Source organism: Alligator mississippiensis, chromosome 12 (assembly GCF_030867095.1).
Source record: "Alligator mississippiensis isolate rAllMis1 chromosome 12, rAllMis1, whole genome shotgun sequence".
NCBI classification, from domain to species: Eukaryota; Metazoa; Chordata; order Crocodylia; family Alligatoridae; genus Alligator; species Alligator mississippiensis.
The window spans coordinates 51149989-51174210 of NC_081835.1; the positions used below are offsets into that span (position 1 = coordinate 51149989).

The window sequence follows — 24222 nt, forward strand, 5'->3', positions numbered from 1 at the left end:
GGGGCACTATGGGCAACATCAATAGCGCCTTTATGACTTGATTCTGTTGCCACCACATCAGAGCACTTTGCACTGGTTATTGCATTTCATCTTGTAACACCCCTCAGAAGGGCCCTTTTTACAGCTGGGCAACAGGGAGATTAAATGACAAGCCCCAAAGTCTTACAGGACACCTATGCTAGAGCAGAGCACTGAATGCAATTCCCTTGAGCCCAGGAGAGCAGACTGCCCTAACCACTGAGACACTCTTCCTCTCTATGACTCTGCTAGGCTGGGAAGGCAGACCTATTGCGCAGCTGTGGTGTTAGACCTCAGGATAGCTTTAGTATTAATGCCCAGGTCTGGGAGATAATAGGAGAAAAAATCCATTTCTCTTGAGTCATTGGGTGGCCTTGGGCAAGTCCCCTTGCTAAGCCTCCTTTCCCTATTGTAAAGTAAAGACTAATCCTGTGCCTCAGAGAGGAGCTCGTCCACTGGAGGGCAGAGCAGGGTCTACTGAGCTCAGGAGTGAAAATGCCACTTCCAAGGTGTGAGAGCAGCTTGTCTGACTCTAATTAAGACCTGATGGCTTAATTAGAAGAGTGAGATGAGGGAGTGGTTTGTTAGTGGGGAAAAACACCTCTCATTTCTAGGCCACCTGTCCCTGCTCGGGGCAGCAGAGCAGTGGTGGCCACAGCACTCTCTTCCATGTCCTGGATGAAAAGTCTGTGTGGCCTCAGCCTTGCTGCTGGCCAACCACATTCCTTAAGGTACCAGCTTTTTCAGTCAAGGCCAAGAAGGAAGCAGATATGGCAGCCAACTGCTTACCTCATTGCATCTCAGGCTGAAGCAACTGCATGGGATAGAGCAGCAGCAGCTCATGTGGCACTGCCCACATTGTAGTCCTGGCTGCAAGTCTTGCCCAGCTGGGCTAGTCCATGGGGAGCAGCTGTCTCGGGCAATGAGGAAACACCCAGGTTCCAGGCTGAGTCAGCGCGCAAGTGATTCACCAGGCACTTTCCCTGCACGTTTGCCCAACAGGCTTGGCTGAGTGCCTGGCAACATGGCTTCCCACAGGGGCAGAGCAGGACCTACCTCTGTCCCCGTATCTGTGTCTAATACATACACACTAGTGCCTGGCAGGTGTGATAAGATTAGCTGGGGTGTTCCTGCTGCCAGAGCACGAGGGCTGGAAGAAGGAAATTGCTAGAAGAACACAGCAGAGCCCCTTTCTCCAATAGCAGTGATCCGAGTCAGGGCTAGCACCTTTCACCACATAAAGGAAAGTGCATGCATTTGCATTAGCTGTTGCCTGTGCCTGGGATGACAGCAGGGCAGCTAGCGTGTTTATTGGGCTAGGTGCAGAGGTGACTCAGATGTCGGTATAAAGTACACCCGACTAATGGAAAACACATTACACACCACAGCTATGTAGGTAAGGAAAAGCAACTCCCAGCAGATAGAGGTGACCACTCCCTCCTACTTCACCTTGCTGCTTCCTCTACTTGCTATTCCTGTTCCCCTTCCACAGAAGTGGCAGAGTCTGGTGATCCTAGCTCAGCAACTTTGGTGGAAAGTTCCCTCTACCCTGTGACAGAACTAGGCCTCACTTCACAGCTGCAGATACCCAAACTAGTACACTAGCTTAGCCCTATTCCCAGGCAGTGGCTCAGAGCAGCTGCCAGCCTGTGCTGAGAGCAGGAGGTCTGGGGGGGAGGGGGTCTGGCTACTCTCCACCATCCTGAGTTGGCTTGGAACGACTCGGCTAAGATAAGCAACCCAGCAAAGCCACCTTGTCAGGATGCAGCCCTTCTGATGCTTTTACAGATAAAGCCTGGAGCTTGACCTATCTTGTGCAAAGATATCAGGGGAACTAGCATCCTCCCATCAGCCAAAATCCCCCACTTCCTTTCCTGCAGTCTAGTACAAGCCATGTAAAGAAAACCCTCTTCAGGACCCACTGATTATATGCTAGCTCAGCTGCTCCCAATCAGCCCTCACCCCAGCCAGAAACAGGGTCAGAGGCCAGGTGTATCACCAGTCCTTGATTTCCATCCCCAATTCACTAGGAGCAAGGACCAATTTCTATCCCAATCCTCTCTTAAGCAGATTTGATCCTGCACACGATGAAGAAAAGCAGCCCAGAGAGTCTCACTGTGCTCTCAGAAACCAGCCTGTGCAGCCTATGCGCCATGGCAGGGCTCCCTCCTCTGGCAGGAACTAGGACTCAGTGGACAGGGTTGCTGTCCAGCAGCAAATCAGAACCTGAGCCACAGACTCTGCACAAACGGGTCTCAGCACCTGGGCTTGCAGAGAGAATACAGATCCCTTGAGATTCTTTCTGGTGTTTATTTGAAATATAAAAAGAGATCGTGAGCTATCAGTGTCATTCATACACACAATAAAACCTCCCCGAGGGAGCAGCTGTTGCTACATACAGGACTGGCAGCTAGTCCAGGCTGTAAACATTTAAGGTAGGGACTTCCTAATGCCCATAGCAGTGGGAGGTAGGGCAGCTCTGAGAACAGAGCAGGGAGTTCAGGACAGAAGGGAAGGGGACCCCCAGAGGCTCTGGACAGCAGGGCTTGGAGATCTCAACAGGATGGCTACAGGGGAGCGGGAAGGTCCCAGGGAACCTGCTGTGTTGTAGACATGCACCAGAACATTACCTTGAAACCTAAAATCCTTCCCTTCGTTGAGGTCTTCCTACAGCATCTCTGTAGACCAGGAGGCCAAGGCCTCTGAGTTCAGCTCGTTCACACAGCAGAGAAACCTGGTGAATGGCCAGAACAACAAAACCAGGCTTCAGTCTCACCCCCTTACCAGAAATGGGTAGATTTGGCTCTCAGAGCCCGAGTCTCCTGCTGCTATTGTCAGGACCCTCTGGCTGAGCCAGTGCTTATTGCCAGAAGCAGCTTGTGCCCAGTAACCAGATTCCATCATGATTTTCTGTTTGCAGAAGGGCCCTTATTACTATTGCAGCAACACCCAGAACCATTTGTGGGTATTCAGGCTCCACTGTGCTGGATGTTGTACGCTCCATACTCTTCTTGAGAGACGGCTGTTCTTTTGGGGGCTGGGTTGTCAGGCAGGCTACAGAAAAATATGTTATGCTGCTATCTCAGCTGCAATGTCTGGAAAAAAAAGGTCCATCCTACATAAACTGAGATGTGGGAGGAGGGTAAAGGGTGGGGGGGGAGGCATAGGGAGGTGATGGAGTGGGAATGGAGTTAGCAGCTTTATTAATGGAGACCAACTGGATTCATTGAAGACAAAGAGAGTAGCTGTAAGAGGCCTACATCTTACAGCCTCTTTACTGAAGACTTGATCAGTTGAATGGAGGCATTGTGGAGACTGAGCAACAGGTAAGCAGCAGAGACCTGTTTCCACCCGAGTGCTGGTGAGTAAAGACTAGACCCAGTGCATGTGGACAGCCACAGGAACACACAGCACCCTCTGGACTTTTTTCCTCTTTCCTGCCCCCCACCCTAGCTGTTGTAGCAGCACTTGTACAGAAGGCAGAAATCACATGCTAAGGATCAAGGTAAACACTTGGAGAGAGGCTGGACTTTGGAAAGGGTAGCAGCTGGGAAGATACAAGCTCCCAGGGAAGGAAAACAGGAGTTGGGCTACAATATAGCATCCTTCAATGTACTGAGAACTCTACAGAACATGTCCAGGCCCCGTTAGGTGATTCAGTGAATGAGAAGACCATAAACATGAAATTAGATGCCATGAGCAGTGCCTGTCCCCCTCTTTCATAGCACCTGCTTCCCCAAACCCTACCTGGCATGTAAACATAGAAGAGGGATGTAGGTCACAGAGGTTGCTATGTTCAGAGGTGCAAAACAGCCATGTTTTCCCCAGCTGGGGCAGGGTTAGGAAAAGGAAGAGCTTATATGCTTTCAGGAGGTTTCTTAGTCCTATGGGTGCTCTGCTCTGAGGCTTCAGGGGCTCACTAACTGCTATGTCATGCTACAGATCCTAGCCTTTCATTTAAAAAATTAACTTTGACCTTTTTGGTCACAAGGAAAAACTCCCCCCGTCCATAATGTCTGCAGGCAGCTTGAACAAGAGCTCAGAGGTAGGAATTGCCTCCTTCACTCACTAGGCCAGCTGAAGTGTAAACATTGTGTAAACCCATGAGGGATGATCGTACCATGAAGAGCTGTGCCAGCCACAGTTGTGAGGTATCATTTTGATGCCACAAGCAGGCAGGGCACTGGCTGCAGGCAGAACTAGAGTATACCATCATGGGTGATCCAGTCTATGCCTGTGGGACAACCAAGCAAGAGACTGGTAGGCAGGCAAGTATCCTGGTGCCCTCAGTGCCAATGGAGTGTTAAATGAAAACAGTCTTCTCACAGCAATTGGCCTTCACCCAAGTCAGGCAAAAGAGCAAGGCCATCCCAGCTTCCAGGTGTGCTGCCCAACTGCAGAGGGAGGAACACACTGAGCCCGACAATGCCCCAGGCACCCAGAGAGCAAAGCCAGAAGACTGGCAGATCACTGGAGTTTCAGGGCAGGAATAGCAGCAGCGTAATGTTGTCCAGTGAGAGTAGGTGCCACTGGCCTCTGGAAAGGCCTGTGTCAGGGTTTCTCTATGTCAGACACACAGACAGTCTGTCCAAGTGTTTTGTCAGCATCACAATCCCTGCCAGAACTGAGGTGCTGAAGAGTGATGAGTCTTAGACAAGAGCCATAGCCCTAGAGGGACCTTCAGGAAGCCTGGGACCCACAGAAACTCAAGTGCTGGGGCTGGGGGCCGCTTTCTGCAGCACTTGGGTCCCTGCACTATTCCCCCCCAGAGCTCTAGCAAGGGGCTCAGGGGGAGCTGGAGGCTAGATGAAGGTGGAGTCCAGCTGGCTCGTTTCATGGTTACTGCGGGCCCGTGCCTCGAAGAGCTGTTTGATCAGGGAGGATTTCTCCTGCTCCAGCTGGGTGATCCGCTCACTCTTGTCTGTCACCTCCTGCGCCGGAAGAAGAGATGAGACCTCGTGAGGGCAAGGAGCTAGCTGGGGACATTAAGCTCCTCCTGGAGTCTTGCCCAGCCCAAAACACCTCAGATGTTCAGTTCTCCTGAACCTGAGGGTGTTCCAGTTAGCCAGAAAGCAAATTTTGTGCTGGAGAGACATGCCACAGCTGCTGCCCTGGAGAGCCCCCACTGTCCTAGCATAGTATGAGCAGCCCCAGCTGTTGTGGGGGCTCCAAGCATCTCTGCTGCAAAAGATTCCTCTCCCACCCCCACCCTTCTTAGTCTGGTTCCCATTCACAGCCTCTCTGAGACGGTCCCTTCCCCACAGCCCCATGTCTCTGGCTGCCCTGCCCTTGCTTTGCCCCAGCTCCTGATGTTTCTCCACTGGGGGAGGAACTTCCTATCCCACCAACGCTAACCTTTGTGAGAAGCCGATTTTGCTCCTTCAGCATGTTGATGGCTTGCTGGTTCCCTGCCAAGGCAAGAGATGCTGTGGGGACAGGAGCAACCAGTCTGTTCACCACTGATGATGGGGAATTCAGAGGCTGGAAAGGGAATGGGGAGGAGTTAATCTTTCAGTCTGACCCCAGTAACAAGAAAGGGTACAAGACTTTTCACTTGAAATCAGGAGCTCGCTTTGGAACAAGACACAAAAGGACTGGATATAGCCACTGCTCAGAGGATGACTGATCCATCAGTGCACTGCTGCTATGGAAGAGCAGAACAGGATCCCAGCATGTATCAGCTACTGCCACTAGAGACAGGGGAGTACTAGAAATGCCTCTATACAAGGCCTAAGTGGCAGTAGGGGGGGCCTAACGGGGCTTAGCCCCCCCCCAAATGCAGGGTAGAAGTAGGGCCACAAGGCAGTTTGGCTGAGGGCTTCCAGCAGCTGCAGTAGTAGTGAGAAGGGAGTAGAGGGCTGGGGCTGGGGGAGGGGAAGTCACTGCACAGCCAGCGGGGCACAGGACTGAGCCGTGGGCAGCTTGCCCAGGGGGCACAGCTGCTGCTGCTATACCCCAGGAGGCATGGGGGCACGTGCCCCCAGATGTGCGTGGGGCAAGGCAGGCTGCCGTTGCAGGCTGGGGCTGGGCTTGCGCCGGGCTCTTCCCGGGGATGACTCGGAGCAGAGTGGGCACGGGAGTCCTGGGGGCTCCATTCCCTCCGGCCCAGCAGCGCAGCCAAGGCAGGCCCCATTCCAGCCCCTGGCTCTGGCCCCTGCCCCCAGGCGATGTGGGGCTGGAGGGCAGCAGATTCCTTGATGCGGGAGTGCCAGCACCAGGCAATGACCCTGGGCACAGGGGAAGGGGCAGCCGCTGATCCTGATCCTGGGCTCAGCTCAGCTCCCTCCTGATCCCTGCCTGGTCCCAGCCCCCTCCCCCCCACCCCTCACCCCTTCCCCCACACTTTCCCACTGGGGGGAGGGGGCACACATGCATGCTCAGCTCCTCCCCCCAAAAAGTGTTCTCCCTCCTCCTCTGAAGGCAGAAGTAAGACTTTCACTAGGATGCTGGTTGAAATGCTGGTCAGCCTGGAGTAGGTGCAGAGGGCTGCAGGAAAAAAAAAACAAAGGAAAGGAGAGCCTCTTTGGGCCAACACAAAGAGCTTGGGTTGGTTAGCCCAGTAAAACTAAGGCAAGGGAAGGGCTGTCTGTAAACAGAGCTAGGGGCAAGCAGGGAGGGGGAAGAGCTGATAGAAGCTACAGGACGGTGGTAGCACAAGGGTGTGACCTAGCCATGTGGAAGCTTAAGCCGGAGGATGGTAGAAGACTTGTCACCATCAGCAGCAAGGTTCTGGAGCAGCCCTGAAATAGGAGTAGCAGGAGCCTGGGGGGAAGGACAGCCTTTTAGGATGGGGTTGGATCAGTTTGTAAGCAGGGCTGTATGATATGATTACTGGCAATCACTAGGGCTGGGGTCTGCCTCAGGAGATCCCCCCCCCCCTGCCTTTCTTCTCCTTCCTGCTTGGGACCACTAGTTGGTCCTGCCTCTTTCTTCATACCTGCCTCCTGCAGGTAGTTCATTGCAAAGCCCTTCCCCAGCAGAGGCCCTGATATTTCAGTACACACCTCAGCCAGCAGAGAGCACTGTAAGATCACTGCTAGGCCCATGCAATCTACCTGTACTTAAAGAGATTTAAAGTGCTTCAGCCTTCCCCTTCTTCCACCTTCCCTGGAGCAAGGATTCTGCTTGGCTGAAAGCAGCAAGGGGAGCGGGGTCAGGGCTGCAGGAAAGGAAAGAGAAGGGAGCAGCTTGGCTCCGACAGGATGGGTGCAGCTGAGTTACACCTCCACCCTTCTCTCCCAAGGTACAGGACTCCCATCTTCCAAGGGTGCCAGCAGCCCTTCCCCTCAGAGCTGCTCTCTCCTGGGCATGCAGGGGAAAGAGGCTCTGCTCTAGTCTGAAGCAGGATTCTAAAACAAGAGTCACAGCTCATTAACTGGCATCACAGGGAACTGCCAGACTGTCACATCAGAGGCATGTCTAGCTCAGCACCCTGGCTTCGACAGTGGCTGGTCCCAGAAAGGGGCTGGAGTCCTGCAGTACAGGATGTTTTAATTATGGACTTCATGCCTAATCCCTTGACAGATGCTGCCAAGACGCATCACTCTGGGACACACTGGGGCTTCATGGACTGGTTTGCAAATGTGGCTCATGTCCTGGCTGCATTAGATCCAGTGCTGTCCAGGTGCCACCTCACATCTCTTATCTGAAGCCCTGGGTACCCCTGTGGTCCTCCATAAGCTTCTACTGCTGGTCTGATCACTCTATCCATGGAGCTTTTGGCACTGCAGTAGAGATCAATGCAGGCTGCCAGGCCTGGAACAAAGGGTCTGGCCTTATAGACACACAATGCTCACCTTCCCCGAGGTGTCGAGGAGCTCAGAGAGGCAGTGGATCACTTCCTGCAGCTTAGGTAGGAGGCGGCCCAGGTGGCTTTGGCTCCCTTCTGGGAGGAAGTCCTGAGGACAGAAACAGGGGTTGGCAAGCAGAACAAGGAGCCAGTCCCCAAAGGTTCCAGTTGCTGCCGCATGTGGGCAGAAGAGCCCTTTAGCTGTTGTAATATCTGCACATGTCCCTTATCACAGAACTGATTGCACTGGACATGTCCCCAACGGCCAGGCTGGCATGCAAAGCAGGGTGGGCACAGTGAGTCTATTTCAGCCAGTGCTGACCTCAGGCCCTGAATGGAAATGTGCTTTCCTCTAGCCAGCAGAGTGGTATGGGTATAAAGGAGCCTCCTCTGGCTCCTACCCAATTACAAAGTCACCAGGACACAAGATCTGTCAGAGCACAAAGCCCAGGCAGCTGAGCAAGGCTGCAGAGGTGCATGTGTACATGCTTAAGAAAGGGGAGACAGGGATCCTTCTTGGTGCTCATAGGGCAACCCTGCCATGATCTGGGATGGCAGAGCTAGCTGGGCTGTCCATGGGCATTAGGGATATCCTTCTCTTTATCACACACTCACTCTCACCATTGAGCTGCCTTGGGCTATGAAGTTTCACCTTGGTGGAAGCAGCACTAAGCCTCAGCAATGTCAAGGGCCAATGCTTGCACAGAGGCTGAGTGATCTTGTAATTGGCTCCCACAGGGTAGATCAAAGCCAGGCAAAGCAGGGCTCCCTGTCATTTACTGTCAGGAGCTGCTCGGCTTTCATGAAATAAGAGAGGGGAAGATGATCTGACCTGCTGTCTCCCACAGCTCCTTCACAAGCAAATGATCCCAGCTGCCCCAACCCCCTCCTCAGATGCATGTCCCACACGTGCCCAACTCCTGACTTGTGGGGCATGCTTTTAAGCACACCTGACTCAGCTGCCCCTGAAGCCAGGGCACCTGGGTGCAATCAGAGCTGAGTGTTTCTGAAAACCCCACCCCCCAGCTCCACTGGACCTTCCAAGGAAGGTGACATTAGAACATGGGTCCTTTCCAAACTTGAGGCCTAACTAGACCCAGCTTCTGCCAGGCAGAGATGTGCCTTGGCAAGCCAACCCCCAGAACAAACCCTATACTCACATTGTTGGCTTTGTTTTTGCCCAGGTATTTCTGGTGTTCCTGCACCATCTGGATCTGCTGGTGGTACCACTCCCGGACACGCTCCACCACCTCCAGCCCCTGAAGCAAGACATCCTTTTCCTGTTCCAGCTCCTTCATTTGCTTCAGCTGCAAGACAAAACCCCATGTACCCTTCATGCCCCATCATTAGACCCAAAGGCCATAGATCATATACACGTCTACCCTAGGAATAAGCTGCTATCCCTGGAGCAGACCAATGCCAGGTGTTCAGAGACAGGCCCATCACCCTCTGCTCTGAAGCCATCCATGACCTAGCAGAAAGCTCGAGTCACTCCAGCTCATGGGTCCAGCTCAAAGCCACGACAAAGCTTCACTCTGTTTGACCAGGAGCTGGTTCTAGCCATGGCACAAACAGGAATTCAGTTGTGTACTACACAGATGCCTCATCTGTCTTGAAAGGTGGCTCCACCCTCTTCTTGAGGAAATATCTGGATGCAACTCGTCTAGACACATTTACGTGCTCAAACTCAGTGGGTGTGTCTACACATGCATATTCATGTGCAGCAATAAACTCTGGTGCATATTGTGCCAGAATTTATTGCTCCTGGGCACTATGTTTACATGTCCATCCGGGACTGCAGCACATTGAGCCTGGTTGGAGCAGCCCTGGCTGGCAGAAGGCCCAGGGGGGTCAGCCTGCCAGCTCAATGCACTGTGGAGGGGCTGGCTGGGGCAAGAGGGTGCTTCAGTGTGGGGCTAGCTGACAGGCAGCTCCTGCACTGAAGCACACTTGTGCCCCAGCCAGCCCCATCAGCATTTACATGTGTGTTGCTACAGAGTAAAAAACTCTGCTGTGGCATAATACTTGTATTTACAGGTACTAACCTGTGGCAGAGTTTTTTGGTTTACTCCAGCCTAATAGCCCTGCATGTGTAGATGCTGAGATGCATCTTGTAGAGCTAATTAGACATCTCAGCAGTAAACATCACATGTAGATGCACCTAGTGTGGCCTTTTCACTGCACTTATGTTTCAGTGACCTACCAGTCCAGCCTAACGCAACAGGAGGCAGAAGCTGGACCACCAGAGACCATGTTCTTCCAATGAGGGCTCTCTCACAGCAGATCCTTGCCATATAAGGAAAAGGTTTCTCCCCCTGGTTCATTCAGATGCATGTCACACAAGCTTGGGAGAATCATGACAGGTCTCTTCCTCTACCAGACTGGGTGAGGTCTATTGCTATCTTGCAACAACTTAACAAGAGGCTGATTCAATAGAAAACCTTGCATTGAGATCCCAGCTCTACAGCCCAAGGAACCACAGCAGGAGATCCACCCCCCACTTCTGCCTTAGTCAGAGGAAAGGATTCCCCTTATCACTTTGCTGAAACCTGCTATTTAACCTCCAAGGCGCTGTGCTCTGATTTCAGACAGTCCATTGCTGGAGGCTACAATTTTACAGAGATACTTAGGGGAATTAGATCCTAATGAAATTCAATGGGCTTTGTTGACAATCCCAGCCTTTATTAATTTAACTCAGCATTTTCTAACTCTAGCTGCCTAACTGTAGACAGCACACTCCCACTTAACATGAATGTTACAGGCTCACACCAGCATGCTGAAGGTGTATGATCTTCCAGGAACACTTGAGCTAAACGCACATGCTAAAAACCTAAAACAAGGTTATGTTGGCCCCTCTCATATCAGGAGCTCTGAGAACCATCATCACCTTAACTCTGCCCCACCTGAGTTGCAGTCAAATATTCTCAAAACAGAGCAGAAAACATTGCACAGACTTCTATAAAAGAGCTGGACTTTAGGTGGTTGCCTAGTGACTTTGGACCTTTGGGATGAAGTCAGTCACTTAAGGTTGATTGTGCCATGGACACTGTTGACTTGGACCTGCCATGGACAGAGAAGAGTCCTAACTTCTGGAGAATGCAGAAAAAGGAGGCCCACCATGGTCCACAGCATCCTTGAGATCAGACTCAGCCCTGCGCCAGTGATCTTTGTTCCCAGGTGCAATGAAAAAATCTTGGCAGTAAAATGGCTGGAGCGAATATTTAGCGAGACAAACTTTGGGTGTAGCTCAGGGGTGGGTATAAAGCAGCTCTGTGCTGCCCAGAGGCTGCAAGTAGGTCACCAGCTTTAATCATGATGAAAAGGAAGAGTAATCCCTAGTCACCCAGGGAGGAGACATCACCCAGGAAGATATCAGCCACCCGGACAGATGGGGCTCACGTGTATGCATCTGCAACAAGGAAGAAGGGACCCAAAGTGTGAGGATGAAAATGGGATACAAAGAACAAGCACCCTAGAAACCAAAAGGTTGTAGATCTCCCTGACAAGACACAATGCCAAGGTATCATGTGGCTCGGGGCTGTTATTTAAGCACCAGCAGCTTGGTGTTGCTCTGCTCTGGCTTTTGTTCTCTTGGCAGGGACAAGACATCAGATCTGGGGGAGTGTGATAACTCCCTCCCAAGCCAATTCCTAGAGACACCAGAAGGACTGGGGCCTGCAATAGGAGAGTAGATGGCTCTCCAGATAAAGCCCAGGCATTTCCACCATCCCCCTATGCTCCAAGCACTCAGGAAGGACAAAAACATACAAAATGGTAGAGGAAAATACATGAGATTCTCTCCCCTGACACCCTTCCTTGGAGAGGGACAGGCGGGAAGGTTTCTGAACATCATGTGTTTCATTCCCAAGGGGTTGTAGCCTAGTCCCACAGTCAGCCCGGGCGTCCTGTCCCTCATCCCAGGACCACTAGCGCCAACTCTGGGAGCCCAAGCCCTTGGGCTGTTCTTCAACCCTCATGTGAACTCATCATGACAGCAAGTGGCCCAGGGACACCTGCATGTAGAGACAGAGCCAGCCTCACTGATAAGCTCAAGACAGCTTTGGTGTGGAGCCCTCAGCACACCTCTCTGACACCACACACAAAGGACTTAAGAGACTAGGCACGGCTCAGCTCACAGCACTAAAGGCAACAGATTCACACACCACACCTGCTTCCTTAAAAGAGGGGCAAACTGGAGGGTGACCAGCCAAGCCACTGCTTCATGCAGCCTGCCAGGGATACCTCCCCAGAACACCCCACTGCCACCCATTCTAGCCCCATACACAGCCCTCCAGAGTTGCGGAGCAGCCAATCTGACCCAGTCTCTCTCCTTCCACTTTCCACAACCCCGTCTGCAATGCCAGACAGACAGAAGGACAGCATGGGACGTACCCACAGAAAAAACTGCAAGGCCTTGGCACTGCACTGGCTGCTGCTCAGAGGCACAAGGAGGGTGCTGTATGTCGCAAGGACGCCCATCCAACTCTGGCCGCAGCTCTTGGCAGAATGCTCTGCCACGGTCCCTCTGGGCCTTGCCCAGCTAGCTAACGTGGTGACCAGAGTACAAGACAGTGTCCTGCCTGCTAGTGGGACAATGCCATCTCTGCTCTGTGGAAGGATGGGGTGCATCAGGCATGCCAGCAGTGGGTCGCAGCTGCTGGAGGAGGTGGTTTCCAGGATGGGAGGAAGAAGAGTGGCCCCTTTCCACTTGAATGGGGAGGGCAGAACTTGTGGAGGTTGCCACCAGGTTGCTGATGAATACGTTTACCTCTTGTAAAAAGCTTCATCCCAGCTGCAGAGAAGCCATGGGGGAACAGGCCGATCAGTGGGCTAAGTGAAAAACGTGATAGCCAGACACTCGCTGTCCTGGCTCCCACCCTGCCAGAGCCTCCGCATTGCCTGTGGGAGAGGGGCAGATCCTAAACCCCTCCTCTCCCCAGCTCATGGACACCACTGGGACAGGCAGGCTCGGGGCACACTTCAGCATCCAGTACCTTCTGTCCAAATACAGAAGCATTCCCTGGAGGGGCTGATTTGGTTTTAGGCTGATCAGTGAGAACACTCCACCACCCCTGCCCAAGGAAGGTGAAACTAGTGGTTACAGCAGCAGCCAGTCAGGGAAGAGCCAGGATCAATTCCTGCTCCACTTCCCCAGTCAGCAGCAAGTGCAACCTCAGGCAAATCGTTTGGCAACTCTGTGCCAAGATCCCCACCTCCTAGTAGTCACGTGAGGATAAGTGTTTGGATGGCAGGGCACTCGGTTCCTGCAGTGAGAGGGGCTCAGGAGAACCACAAGATGGGTCTCTCAAGGCATTGTCACCACTGCCACTGCCAGTTTGCCAAGGGGGAAACCAAGGAACAGAGAAGCAAGGGCAAATGACTTACTTAGAGACACAGTCAGGAACTGAACCCTGTTTCCCCAGTCCAGTGCCTTAACCCCAACCCACCCTGCCTTCCTCCTCTACCTCACGCACCAGTGACAGGGACCCACAAGGCTGGTCCCAGTATTGGAGAGCTGTGCGGACACTGGAACTCCCCCTGGCCCATAAGTCCCTCAGCGAAGAACCCCAGCTCAAATGCGGTGACACCAAGTGTCTGGTCAAGTTGAACTGAGGCAGAGCCCTCATCCCACAGCCTCCCTGAGCCACAAGCCTCTCCTAGCGAGATTCACTCAGCACTGCTGCAACACAAGCACATGAGCTCCACATTCAGGCCTGCACCAAATCCTGCCCCCCACCTCCTGCACAGCCGGCCAGCACGCAGTGTCATGCAGCCAGAGGCTGATGCACTGACCTAATCAATGCTACAAAGGCACTCCACGCACTCCATCAGCTCCGCTCAGATCAGCGCTGGGAGACTCGGTTGTATGCAGGATCCCAGAGAGGCAGGAGACTGCACTGCAGATAACAGAGCAGCCTACTCAAAGGGAGGATTTGCAGGCCTGCTAGGTGCATTCACCCTGAGCAAGGGAAGCAAGCTGATAATGCCCATAGTGCCCTGCTATGTGGTAAGACTACTGTATGTGACAGCTATCTAGAGGCAGATATTCCACCCCAGTAAAGAGAAGCAGACTCCCCAGTCCTGCACTCACCAGCTCCAAGCAAATTAAGACAGAGGAGCAAGTCTATTTGATGCTGCTGGGAAAAGGGCTCAAAGAATTTGTGCCAGTTGGTGATCAGACATAATGGAGCCTTGCTTTGCCATTTTCTGTTCCCTGCCTGTTATGCCTGGTAACTGGTACAGAAGGTGGCAGAGGGGGCACTGTATAGGGGAGATTCTTCATCACTCACCTACAGATATTGCAATACAAAGAGACAGAACAGAGGATGTGCCCTTCTCCTGTTTAAAGCCCTGATCCAGCAATAGCCTGAGCCCTGACAGAACTCTGCACCTGCACAGAGCACAGCTGACTTCAGTGATGTTGCATCTGGACCTGTGTGTACCTCCATCATTGAGAACAGACAGAGGGCACAAATTCTGCCCCCTCACAACCCCAGAGCATTAGAGGCTGGTGGTACCATAGGCCACCACAAGCCCAGAGAGGCAAACTTAAACCCAACCAAGTTTAAAGTGCTGCAGGAGAGGAGAAACCTTGCAAGCAACTCCGCTACACATCACATATTAAAAGATTTCTCGTTGCAAAGCAGGAGCAAGATCTGACCATTAGGTGAGAAAGCCTAGATATCAAGCTACCCAAAAGTAATTCAGCTATGAAGTGTCAGGGGTGGACCACAAATGAGATGGCAAAGAACCATCACCTACACAACAAGGGACAGCTGGGAAGGGAGAGCAGGTTTCCCTTAGGGTGGCAGGGCTGAGCCTGGGCAGGAATGGATTGGGGGTGGAGGGGTGCACTTGATGCACTTACAGCCCCTTTTGATCACTGCTCCACCTAAAGTTTAAAACCAACAACCTGGCAGTGGCAACAGCATCTCTAGTCAGGCAGCACTGAGGGAGTCAACTGACTTCATGACTCTTTATAATCTACCTGATTCCTTCTAAACTCTTCATTCCACAGGCGTGAACAACCCTCTTTTTTATAAATGGTCTCGATGCTCCACCAATCAAGCTATTCTTTGTCCTGCAACTCTGCTGCCTGTTAGCCACTCCTGGGAATTAAGCCCCTATTTCACAACCCTACAGATTGTTTTTAACTCACTCCAATTAAAATATATTTGTTTTTACTTCAATCTTAAACTGAATAATATAACCCTAGGCCCCTATCAGTTTATAAAAGCTTCTAGTTTATTTTTAACAGGACAAAAATGTGTTGTATTATATGGGATGATGCACCTCACCATCTGCACCCCCTTTTCAAAATTCTAGGCCTGCCCACGAGCCAGGGTAGGTGGGTGGGTATCCAGGACAGTACAGTGCCCCTACCATGCTGTAATCCACACCATTGGTGATGGTGTGCCTCCGGTGTTCACCGCGTCCTCTCTGGTGTCGTCGAGCATCTGCCACCCCCGCATCGTTGCTCTCGCTGTGGGACTGTCCTATAGGCTTTGCATCAGCACCTGCAACACAGGAATCAACACTGTATTAGCCAGGCACCAAGACTTCCCCATATCTGTGGGGACCCTCTAGTAACTAGTGAGAGGGGCTGAGTAAGACAGATACTGCTTTCACTCCAAGACAGTGTGCAGACTGGGTTTCTCACAACCGCTCACTGGGCTGAGGTCTCTGGCAAGCGCGTGCTCATAAATGTGCGGGGTTACACATCAGCCTCTTCATTCAGGGACTTGCAAGATCTCATGGGATTATGAGCTGAAAGCCCAGACCCATCAGCAGTTTCATTAGTAACACGAGCCTCTCCCTATATGTCAGAGGAAGCAGAATGCACACCTCTGCATTTGCTAATGAGTGTGCAGGGGAAAGGGAAGTAAGTCAGCAGCACTTCTGGGTTGAACAACTGAAGTGGCTGGTCCCAAGAGGAAGGTGTGGCAGTGGGATGAAGAGCACACCCACCAGCTTGCTGCAGGGAAGAGGAGCAGAGGCCTCATGTCACCACCAGAAACCTGCTCTTCTCCAGCACATGTGCAAATGCCAGGTCATGTCCTTCCAGGCACCAGGGCATACTTGGCCCTGGCACCAATTACAGAAGCAGCCATGGGGAGATCAGATGCCGGCAACTCCCACCAACCAGAAACTGAACCTTGACCCGCCTATTCTCCCTAGCCAATGCCTCACCGTAGTTGGCACCCTAAAAGTATCTGGTCAGCTGCAGGGGTTGGGTGCTGCCAGGGTGATCAGAGCTCCATCCTCACCTGACACAGACCCCTTCACTACCTCTAAATTGCTAGCAGCTTGAAGCCAGTCTTCCTGGCCCTATGCAGGCACACAACACCTTTGCTCAAACCCATTACTGGGCAGCCAGATTAGACAGCCCTGGTCCCTTTGCTGAGTGTCCATTATCTGCTACCACACAAGTGACCTGTAGTACGAGTTGCAGGTCTGGTCAGAGCCGGGATGCTTTGCTCTGTGTCCTTTGACACAACTACTCTGGGCATGGTGGAGAAGGATCTTGTTGTTCTGCAGTAGGCGATTTCAGGAAAGAAGAGCCCTGCATTCTGTTTAGATGCTGCTTCAGGTTGGCCACAAAGGCCAAAACCCTTCAGAGACCAGAGGCTGCCTTCACACTGCCCTCAGCAGCCCCCAACCTTGCACGAAGTCGAGTAGGTAGGGGTGCAGGAGTGGGTTCATGGCAAATGGCTTTAGGACAGACTTGGAAGGGAGATTCGAAAGAACAGGTAGTGGGACTGGGTAGAGCTGGTTCACTGAGACAGTCCCATCAAGGATTGCCTGCTTGACCATATATGCGAGACTGACAAAGCAGAGCCTGCTTGGCTTCACACTGCTTGTGACAGACTTTCAGTAAAGCCGGCTCTAATGAAAAAAATCCCGAGACTCCTGATTTCCAAGCCAAATTAACTCTGACTCATTATCTCCTGATAGAGAGATCAAATTTCGGGATTTTTTCTTCTGGCGCATGTACACAGTGCCAAGCTGGTAAGTCTGTGGAGTGGAAGACGGAGGCCCCCACAGTGAAGGAGGGAGTGTGGCAGGGACTGGGGTGAATAGGGCCCCAGGGCTGGGGAAGGCATGTGGCCCAGAGGCAGGCTGCCTGCTACAGGCTGGGGCTCTGCACCTTGCTGCTTTTGCCCCAGGAATCATGTGCACAAACACTTCAAAAATAGCATCTCATGATTTACATCACAATTCTCATGATTTTTGACATAATGGGGTTGGCAATACTGGATTTTGGTGCTTGTCTCCAGTACAGGGCAGGCCGTTTCCAGGCACTGCTTCATGAGACCCAACTAGACTATTATCCAATTAGACTCTGCATGCCAAGCTCTGCCTATGGCCCCCAGGCCAGCAGCTGCCTTGTGTCACCTTCCCCCTTCACCACCTCCATTGCCTCCTCTGCCAGCTGCAGTGTTCACTGCTATGATGGGCTTATTGTCCAAGAGGCAGGTGCTTCCTCCCAGCTCTGGCTCCAGAGGTCTTCAGTGCCATCCTCAGCCCATCCAGAGCAATCCAAGCTACCCCAAGGTTGCTTTGCAAGGGCCTGGACAGCCTGTGTGTCACTGATAGGATCAGGGAGCAGACTGCAGAGACTGAGAGCCTGGAGGCAACCATTCCAGTAGGCTTCCTTCTGAGGTGGAAAGGGCAATAAAGTTTAAGCCAGGGGGTTTTAGAGTCTGCCTATTTCCCCCCCTGCCCTGCAGTAGAAAAAGTGCCTAAAGGCAGTGAATGTGATCAATCAACCCAGCTCCTCCTTTGCCAGCAAGAGCTCTGCACTGCTCCCTCCCCTTTGCCATCACCTCCTCCTAAGGACACTTCCCAAAGCTCTGTATTCCCCATCCACTTCTGCTGATTGTCTTGCCCATGTGAACAGAGCAGATCCAGAATCCAGGGCAGGGCTTTCCTGTCTTCATGGACACTGGCTGCAGGACCAGAAAGCAGTAGCAGAGGGAAGCTGGTCATGCCAGTAACAAGCTAAGGAAGCAGTTTAGGGCAGCTGGAGAAGAAACTCCACCTTGGACTTCCGACTATGCTCCCAGGGGCCAAGACCCATTCTCACATCCTCCTGTCCAGTGCTGGAGTTTAACTAGCTCTCTAGGTGCCTCTGGGGAATTAACTAGTCTCCAAAGAGCCTGTACACTTTGGTTAAACTTGGGCCAATTGATGTAGAAAGCTGACAGTGCCAGACAGAGAAGGACACAGCAGACAGGATCTATGGACAGTGCTGCCAGCTGATTTGCTAATGTTATCCTGACTCAGGACACAATCTGCTGCAGCTATCATGTGCTGAGCAGAGTGATGATCATGCAAAACAAGAAAGTTGGGCTGCCTGAGTAATAAAAAGAAGTCAGGTGGGGACTGAGCCAAGATATCCCAGTTGATTTAACCTGGAGCCTGCTGTGTGATCCCAGGTTACCAGGAGATGGAGTGGCTGCTGAATCATTAGCTATTGCACCACTATGATGCTTGATCTATGCTGTAGAGTTCTGCCAGCAGAGCTGTGTCAGCTTGAAGCATGAAAGGCTGCTCCCCCTGCAGATACGGCTGTGTTGGCAGGGTCTCCTGGCACAGAAGCAGCCATGCTGACAAAGGGGTGATTTAGTCCCTCAGTTTCATTGTTTAAGGATGTGGTGTAGCCAGCCACTGCTCCTTCTTGCCAACACACACAGTATCTCTACTGGGGGGCTCTGTGACGTAGAAAAGCCCATAGCGTCTCCAAGAGAGAAAACACAGTCTTTGGAAAGCTTTATCAGCCTGTTATACCAGCTACCTTTGGTTTCCAAAGGCTGTGTCTATACAAGGAGAGCTCTACTGCAAAGGAACATTGGTAGAGTATACCTACAAAGCCAGGGGGACACAGCTTTGCTGAGAGCGCTGTCTCTGTACCACTACTGCAAAGCCACAGATATCCAAGTCACATAGGGGGAGCCCTCTGGGCTGCAAAGGAGAAGTCGGCTAGTAAGAGGCAGGTGCTCTTGCCACCTGTAATTAGGGTTTACTGTAGCTCCAGGGACTATGGAGAGCAAAGAACCTGCGTCTTAATCCCACCTGAGCCTCTGACGCACTGGACAGCCTCCAACAAAAAAAAACAACTGACCCCTGTGCCCCCAACTAATCCAGATGAAAGCCAGAAGATAAAGCAAGCAGCCTGCTGATAACCAGATGCTGCACTGAGGCCAGATTGTCCTGGGGGTAAAGAACCCAATCAGCAGCAGTTGCAGATGGAAGAGGCCTTATTCAGGCATCAAGCCCCCTCCCCAATGATGTACTGCTGCTCCCTACAGAACATCTGCCACTGCCTTAACCATATGGAGTGGAGATCAGGCCACAGATCAATGGCCCAACACTGCTGGGGCCAGATGATTCATGGCAGTTTCATACCTAAGCTGCCAGGCAATTAGGAAGTGAACTGCTTGGGGAGGGACCCTAGCAATTGGCTATGCAATAAGACTTAACACAGGACACCCTCCCATTTAACTGGCTCCCCTTCTCCTGGCCACTCAAGAAGACATCAAAGAGAAGCTTTAGCACAGCAAAGACAAACACTTTGCAAGTAATGAGCTGGGGAAAGTAAAGGCTGGGCCAGTAGTTGGGGCACCAGTATGAACTCAGCCAATATGAGTTCAGGTCCCTACTCTGCCACAGATTCCCCACATGACTTTGGTCACATTTCTTAGACTTTCTGTGGCTCAAGGTCTCCACCTGCAAATGGGGTGCTGGAGAATCACTGATGAGCCTTGACCCAAGGGCACAGATACTTGTGCTACATGCCCCTACTCGGAGCTTTTCCTTCCGACGAATGAAAGGGACTTCATACCATACACAAGTAGGAAGGTTCAGGGGCTGGTACATGAACAGGCAACATCACCCAGGTAAATCCTTTCATTTAAACTCTGTTTAATGCAGAGGATGTTGAGGGAACTATATGTCCCTTGGCAGAGTTCAGGTTATTTCCAGACCAGCTCACTGGATGCATTAGGCTGACTATTTAAGGACTCATAAGGTCTGGGATTTTCTATTTTATTAGAACCCACAAGTGCTGGGCATGGCAATGACCAGACCTTGTGACAATACTTAGCACTAATCTGTAGCATGAATGCTTTCTAGTATAGGAAAGTATCACTGCCTTTATTTTAGATACGAGGAAAAGAAAGCACCTACAAGCTAAATGATTGGCCCAGTAGAAGAGACAGGACTATAAACCTGGATCTCTTAACTCCTATTCCTGTATCTTGTCTTTAAAATTCATCTCCATGAGCTCCCTTGGCATCAAAACATGGCACCAGCAAATCCAGCCCTTTTCCACAAGTCAAAACACTCAGCTCCTTGCTAATCAATCACTTTCCAGGTACACCAGTAGTCTCTATTCGAGTACTGAAAAGGCAGCTTCCCATTCTTGGCCAGACTTTTATACCAGCTGCTTTGTATCAGCATGGGCTCAGAATCACCTTCAGAGCAAAGGCTGTAATCTTACTAGGAGTCAAGAGGACTCCGTAGAAGGTGCTCTTTGAGGCAAGATTGCTGGCACTGGCCATGGACTCTCACACCTAGCTGTTGAACTGTGGCACCCAATTCTGAAGAATTCCCCCACCCCCTTCTACCATGCAACAAATCCAGTCTTGTCAGCTGAATTCCTGCCTGGCTGTTTTGTGACAGGCAGTGGGGAAATGTCCAGCAAACTGATTAGAGGCTTAAAACCTCTGTTGTATAAACTGTCACTGGCTCCACAGTGAAAGGGCTGGGATTGCAACAGGATGCTTTCCTGCAAAAGGTCTCCCTGTATGCACTTGGCATAGCACAGATAAGCCAGGCTTCTGTTTCTATTTGGACTCCATCACCCCTCTGCTCCAGTCCCAGATATCACCTCCTACCTGGCAAACACAAAATGAATGGGCACTCAGGGAGTTTTCCAGATGCCTGTACTACCAGCCAAAGAATGAAACACAGTAAAAGCCAGTTCTAAACTCACTAGTGAGATTCAGAGGCGATTCTTCCAAAAGTACTTTGCCAGCTCAGTCTTTCTGCCACCCTGCCTGGCGAAGGGATGCATGTGCAGGTGGGTGGGGAAGGCATCCTTGTTATTCTAACCCCTCCTTGACTATTGCAAGGAGAGGGGAGATCTCCATCATTCTCTCCTTCCCGACTTGGTATTTTTGTTCCTACCAACATGAACAGAGGAGAGCCAAGTTCAGCTCAAAGCCGTATCAGTGTGAAGTCAACATGGTTCTTGTCAGGTTCACTCTGTCCCGCAGAGGTGGAACTAATCCGAGTCTTGCCAATTTAATTCTGCTTTTCCTTGGAGAAACTGGGGATGTGGGTAGAGGCCCTAAGAATACAGACTCCAGTCATGTCAATCTCCTCAGAGCCTAAGCACAACATCCTTTGCAATCAAAAATGGGCTGTGCAAAGAATATGAAAGCTTAAATTCTGCAAAAATTGATGCTTGGGCCCTCCTAAAAAAAAGCTTCCCAGCGGCTGATGACAGCTACTAACTATATGGAGTTCTTAGTTATGTTCAGAGTCATTTCTCTGATGAAGCCACTGGCTCTCATCATAGATCCTCTCAATATATGTGAAAACCCAGATCATGCAGGATCCATCTGGAAGCAAAATGGAGCGCAGAGCACCGCAATTAGGAGGTGAGATTGTGTGTCCACTACACAGAAAAAAGTGGAAGCAAACAGGACCAAACACCTGCACCAAACACCTCAAGAAGATAAAGGAACTAAGTTGCAAGGAATCTCTCAACATTATGTATACTGAGCTCTTACATAGCACTTCCTCAGCAGATGTCAAGGCACTTTGCAAGAGGTGCTCTGCAACACTACTCCCATGGTCCAGGGGGGAACTGAACCCCAACGCCCCTACTCCAATTTCAGTGCTCAAATGATCAGCGGATTTAATCCCTCTCCTTGCCACATTTTCTCTCTGCATTAGGTTCTGAATTTCCCCTCTTCCACAGTCCTGCACTGAATTCCAGCAAGAAGTTTCACTAGGAAAACACTCATCTTAGTCTCCCAGTCTGTTTTGACCTCTTTCTAATAAAACAAAACTGCACAATTTGGAGCTTGGTTCTTCTCTTTGGTAGGCAGTTAGAAGAAAACAAGCTGGAAGGAAAACCTTTTATCACCCAGGGGGTCTTTTAGACTTTCTGGCTGGTGGTAGCCTCTTTCAAAGACATGTTATTGGGGTAAATGATTGGATCTTATATAACAATTTCTATGTTCCTAAAAATAAGGGTAATGAAAGTGATTGACCTGCAAGTCAGAACAGAGCACTTCTCAAACTATAATACGCAGGTGATGGATGATGCATAAAGCAATCGCTGCTCCAGCTGTTAACCACATTAAAAAACAACTAAACATATGTGGAATACCTACCTAGTGTTACTTCTCCATTTAAGCAATTGCCGTAATAGCCATGGGGTTATTATGGGAAGGTAGATCTATCTTATTGATGTAAAGGTTGGCATTATCACGATGTTTGCTAGCAAATTTATTTCTGCAATTCATTCGGTTAAAGCAGTTTCCAGGCTCCCACAGATGCAGGGAACAGAGCGATCAGCACTCCGAACCCCGAGGGTGATGTCACCCAACACCACCTTAGGCAACAGGACAACTGTGGGCATGTTCATGTTAAGTCCCTAACACTTCTTGTTATCACTAGAACAGACATGTCAACACAAGGAGGAACATGGTGCCAGTGATTAATTGGGAGCTGATCTGAGTGAAGTCTATACTGTTTAAGACAAGTGTCCAGGGACTTTTGTGAGCTTTATTTGCACCAGGCACTGAAGGAGAGCACTCATTGTCCAAGCCAGAGAGAGAAACAAGTCCGCACTGCCTAAAAACCAAACTAGCAGTGTGCAGCCAGACACGAACTGGCTTCATAACACCCTCTAGCTACAGCAGTCCAGCAGCAACTGCCTCCTAATGATTTGAGACTGAGAAACCACTGCTGCGGCACCTGCCTAAATCCCACAGAAGTTTCCTCCCCACCAGCACCATCTAGAAACAAAACCAGAGGGGGCCGATCCCACAATCAGCTCTGGAGCTGGGCAGGAAACCCGCAGAACTAAAGTCTTCCAAAGAGGCACCTGGGGCTGCAGGAGGGAGTAAAGCAACTTCACCCAGTAACCTGCCCCGGATGGGATGCCCAACTCCAGTGGGGCATTAGGAATCCAGCCTAAATTCAAGACAGCTGCTGGGCAACAACCTTGTCCAACCCACGGCGGTGCTCAGACCCCCTGGCAGGCTGGCTGCACGACCCCTGCCCCAGCGCAGGGGAGGGAATCCCGGCCCCGGCCCCGGCCCCGCCCGGCTGGGGAACCAGCGCAGTCCCAAAGGGCAGAGCAACGGGTCCGCCCCGAGCCAGGCGGGGAAGTAGACACAAGACCCGGGCTCCCCTGGCCCGGCCGGTCCCGAGCGAGGAGAGGCCGAGGGTCACTCACCTGCACCCCTGCCCTGGCTCTGCTCCGGCTCGCGGGGCCCCGCGCTGCGCCCCCGGCGCTCCCCGTCGGGCCGGGCCGCGGGTGCCGGTGCGGGCGGGCCGGGGATCTTCTCCAGGCTGCGGGACGCGCCCCCCGCCGCCCCGCCCCAGCCCCTGCCCTTGTCGCCCGGCGCCCGGCCGCGGCCTGGGGGGCGGCCCTGGCCCTGCGCGGGGCCGCGGCCGTCGGGGCTGAGCAGCGCGGCGCGCAGCCCCTGCACGAAGCAGTCGAAGGTGAGGTAGCCGCTGGCCGGGGCCGCCCGCCGCAGCGCCTCCAGCACCCCCGGCGGCAGCTCGCGGGCCTCGGCGCCCTGCCAGCGGCACTCGATCTCGCGGAGGTGCACGCAGCCGCGGCGCCGGTCGTCCAGGATGTCGAAGAGCGTCCGCAGGCTCTGCAGAAAGGCCCGGGGCAGCCGCTCCGCGCCGCCGCCCGGCCCCGGCCCCGGCCCCGCGGGCAGCGAGCGGGCGTCCCGCTCCGGAGCCATCGGCGCACGCTGCCACCCCACACCTCCCCGCTGCCTCGAGGGGGTCCCCACCGCACGTCACTGTATTTGCATCCTCGCCTCTCATTGGCTGACATCGCGCTGCCCCTTCGCCTGATTGGCCGACGAGGGAGCAGCCCGGTTTGATTTTCAGCGCGGCTGGGCCCGGCGTGCCCCACGGCCGGCTCCTCCCGAGGGGGCGGGCGCGGTGTCGTCTCCTTCCCACTCCATTTTCCATCCAAGCCTTTCAGACACAGCAAGGAAAAGCTGGGGGTCGGTCACCGCCGGCCTTGTGAGCCCCCCAGCCGGGGGCTGCTCCTCTCCTGCGTTGCCTTTGCACGGTAGTGGCCCGACCGCCACGTCCAGCAGCACCCACCGCCGCCAGCGGTTTGCAGAGGAAGCCCTGGCTGCCAGGCCAGT

At 52.4% G+C, this 24222-nt stretch overlaps 1 protein-coding gene across 2 annotated transcripts; it reads right to left on the minus strand.

Moving 5' to 3' along the window:
- Window positions 1–2308: 2308 nt before the first annotated feature.
- SAPCD2 (suppressor APC domain containing 2) lies at window positions 2309–23831 on the minus strand. Of its 2 annotated transcripts, XM_059715525.1 has the most exons (6): window positions 23286–23820; window positions 15191–15324; window positions 8968–9114; window positions 7815–7916; window positions 5374–5499; window positions 2309–4949 (listed from the first exon to the last, which is right to left on the minus strand). In XM_059715525.1, exons 1-6 carry the CDS (start codon window positions 23803–23805, stop codon window positions 4821–4823), a joined length of 1158 nt encoding a protein of 385 aa, XP_059571508.1. In that variant the 5' UTR covers window positions 23806–23820; the 3' UTR covers window positions 2309–4820. The 2 variants fall into 2 exon arrangements, with proteins under 2 accessions (XP_059571508.1, XP_059571509.1); XM_059715526.1 differs by lacking the exons at window positions 2309–4949; window positions 5374–5499 and adding an exon at window positions 6370–6504 and having other exon boundaries at window positions 23286–23831.
- Window positions 23832–24222: the final 391 nt, after the last annotated feature.

Coding starts and splice junctions, on each gene's coding strand:
- SAPCD2 (XM_059715525.1), bottom strand. CDS start 23,805: ATGGCTCCGGAGCGGGACGCCCGCTCGCTGCCCGCGGGGCCGGGGCCG. Junction 15,325..23,285: donor GAGCCAGGGCAGGGGTGCAG/GTGAGTGACCCT, acceptor CCTGTGTTGCAG/GTGCTGATGCAAAGCCTATA. Junction 7,917..8,967: donor GCAAAAACAAAGCCAACAAT/GTGAGTATAGGG, acceptor TTCTGTCCTCAG/GACTTCCTCCCAGAAGGGAG.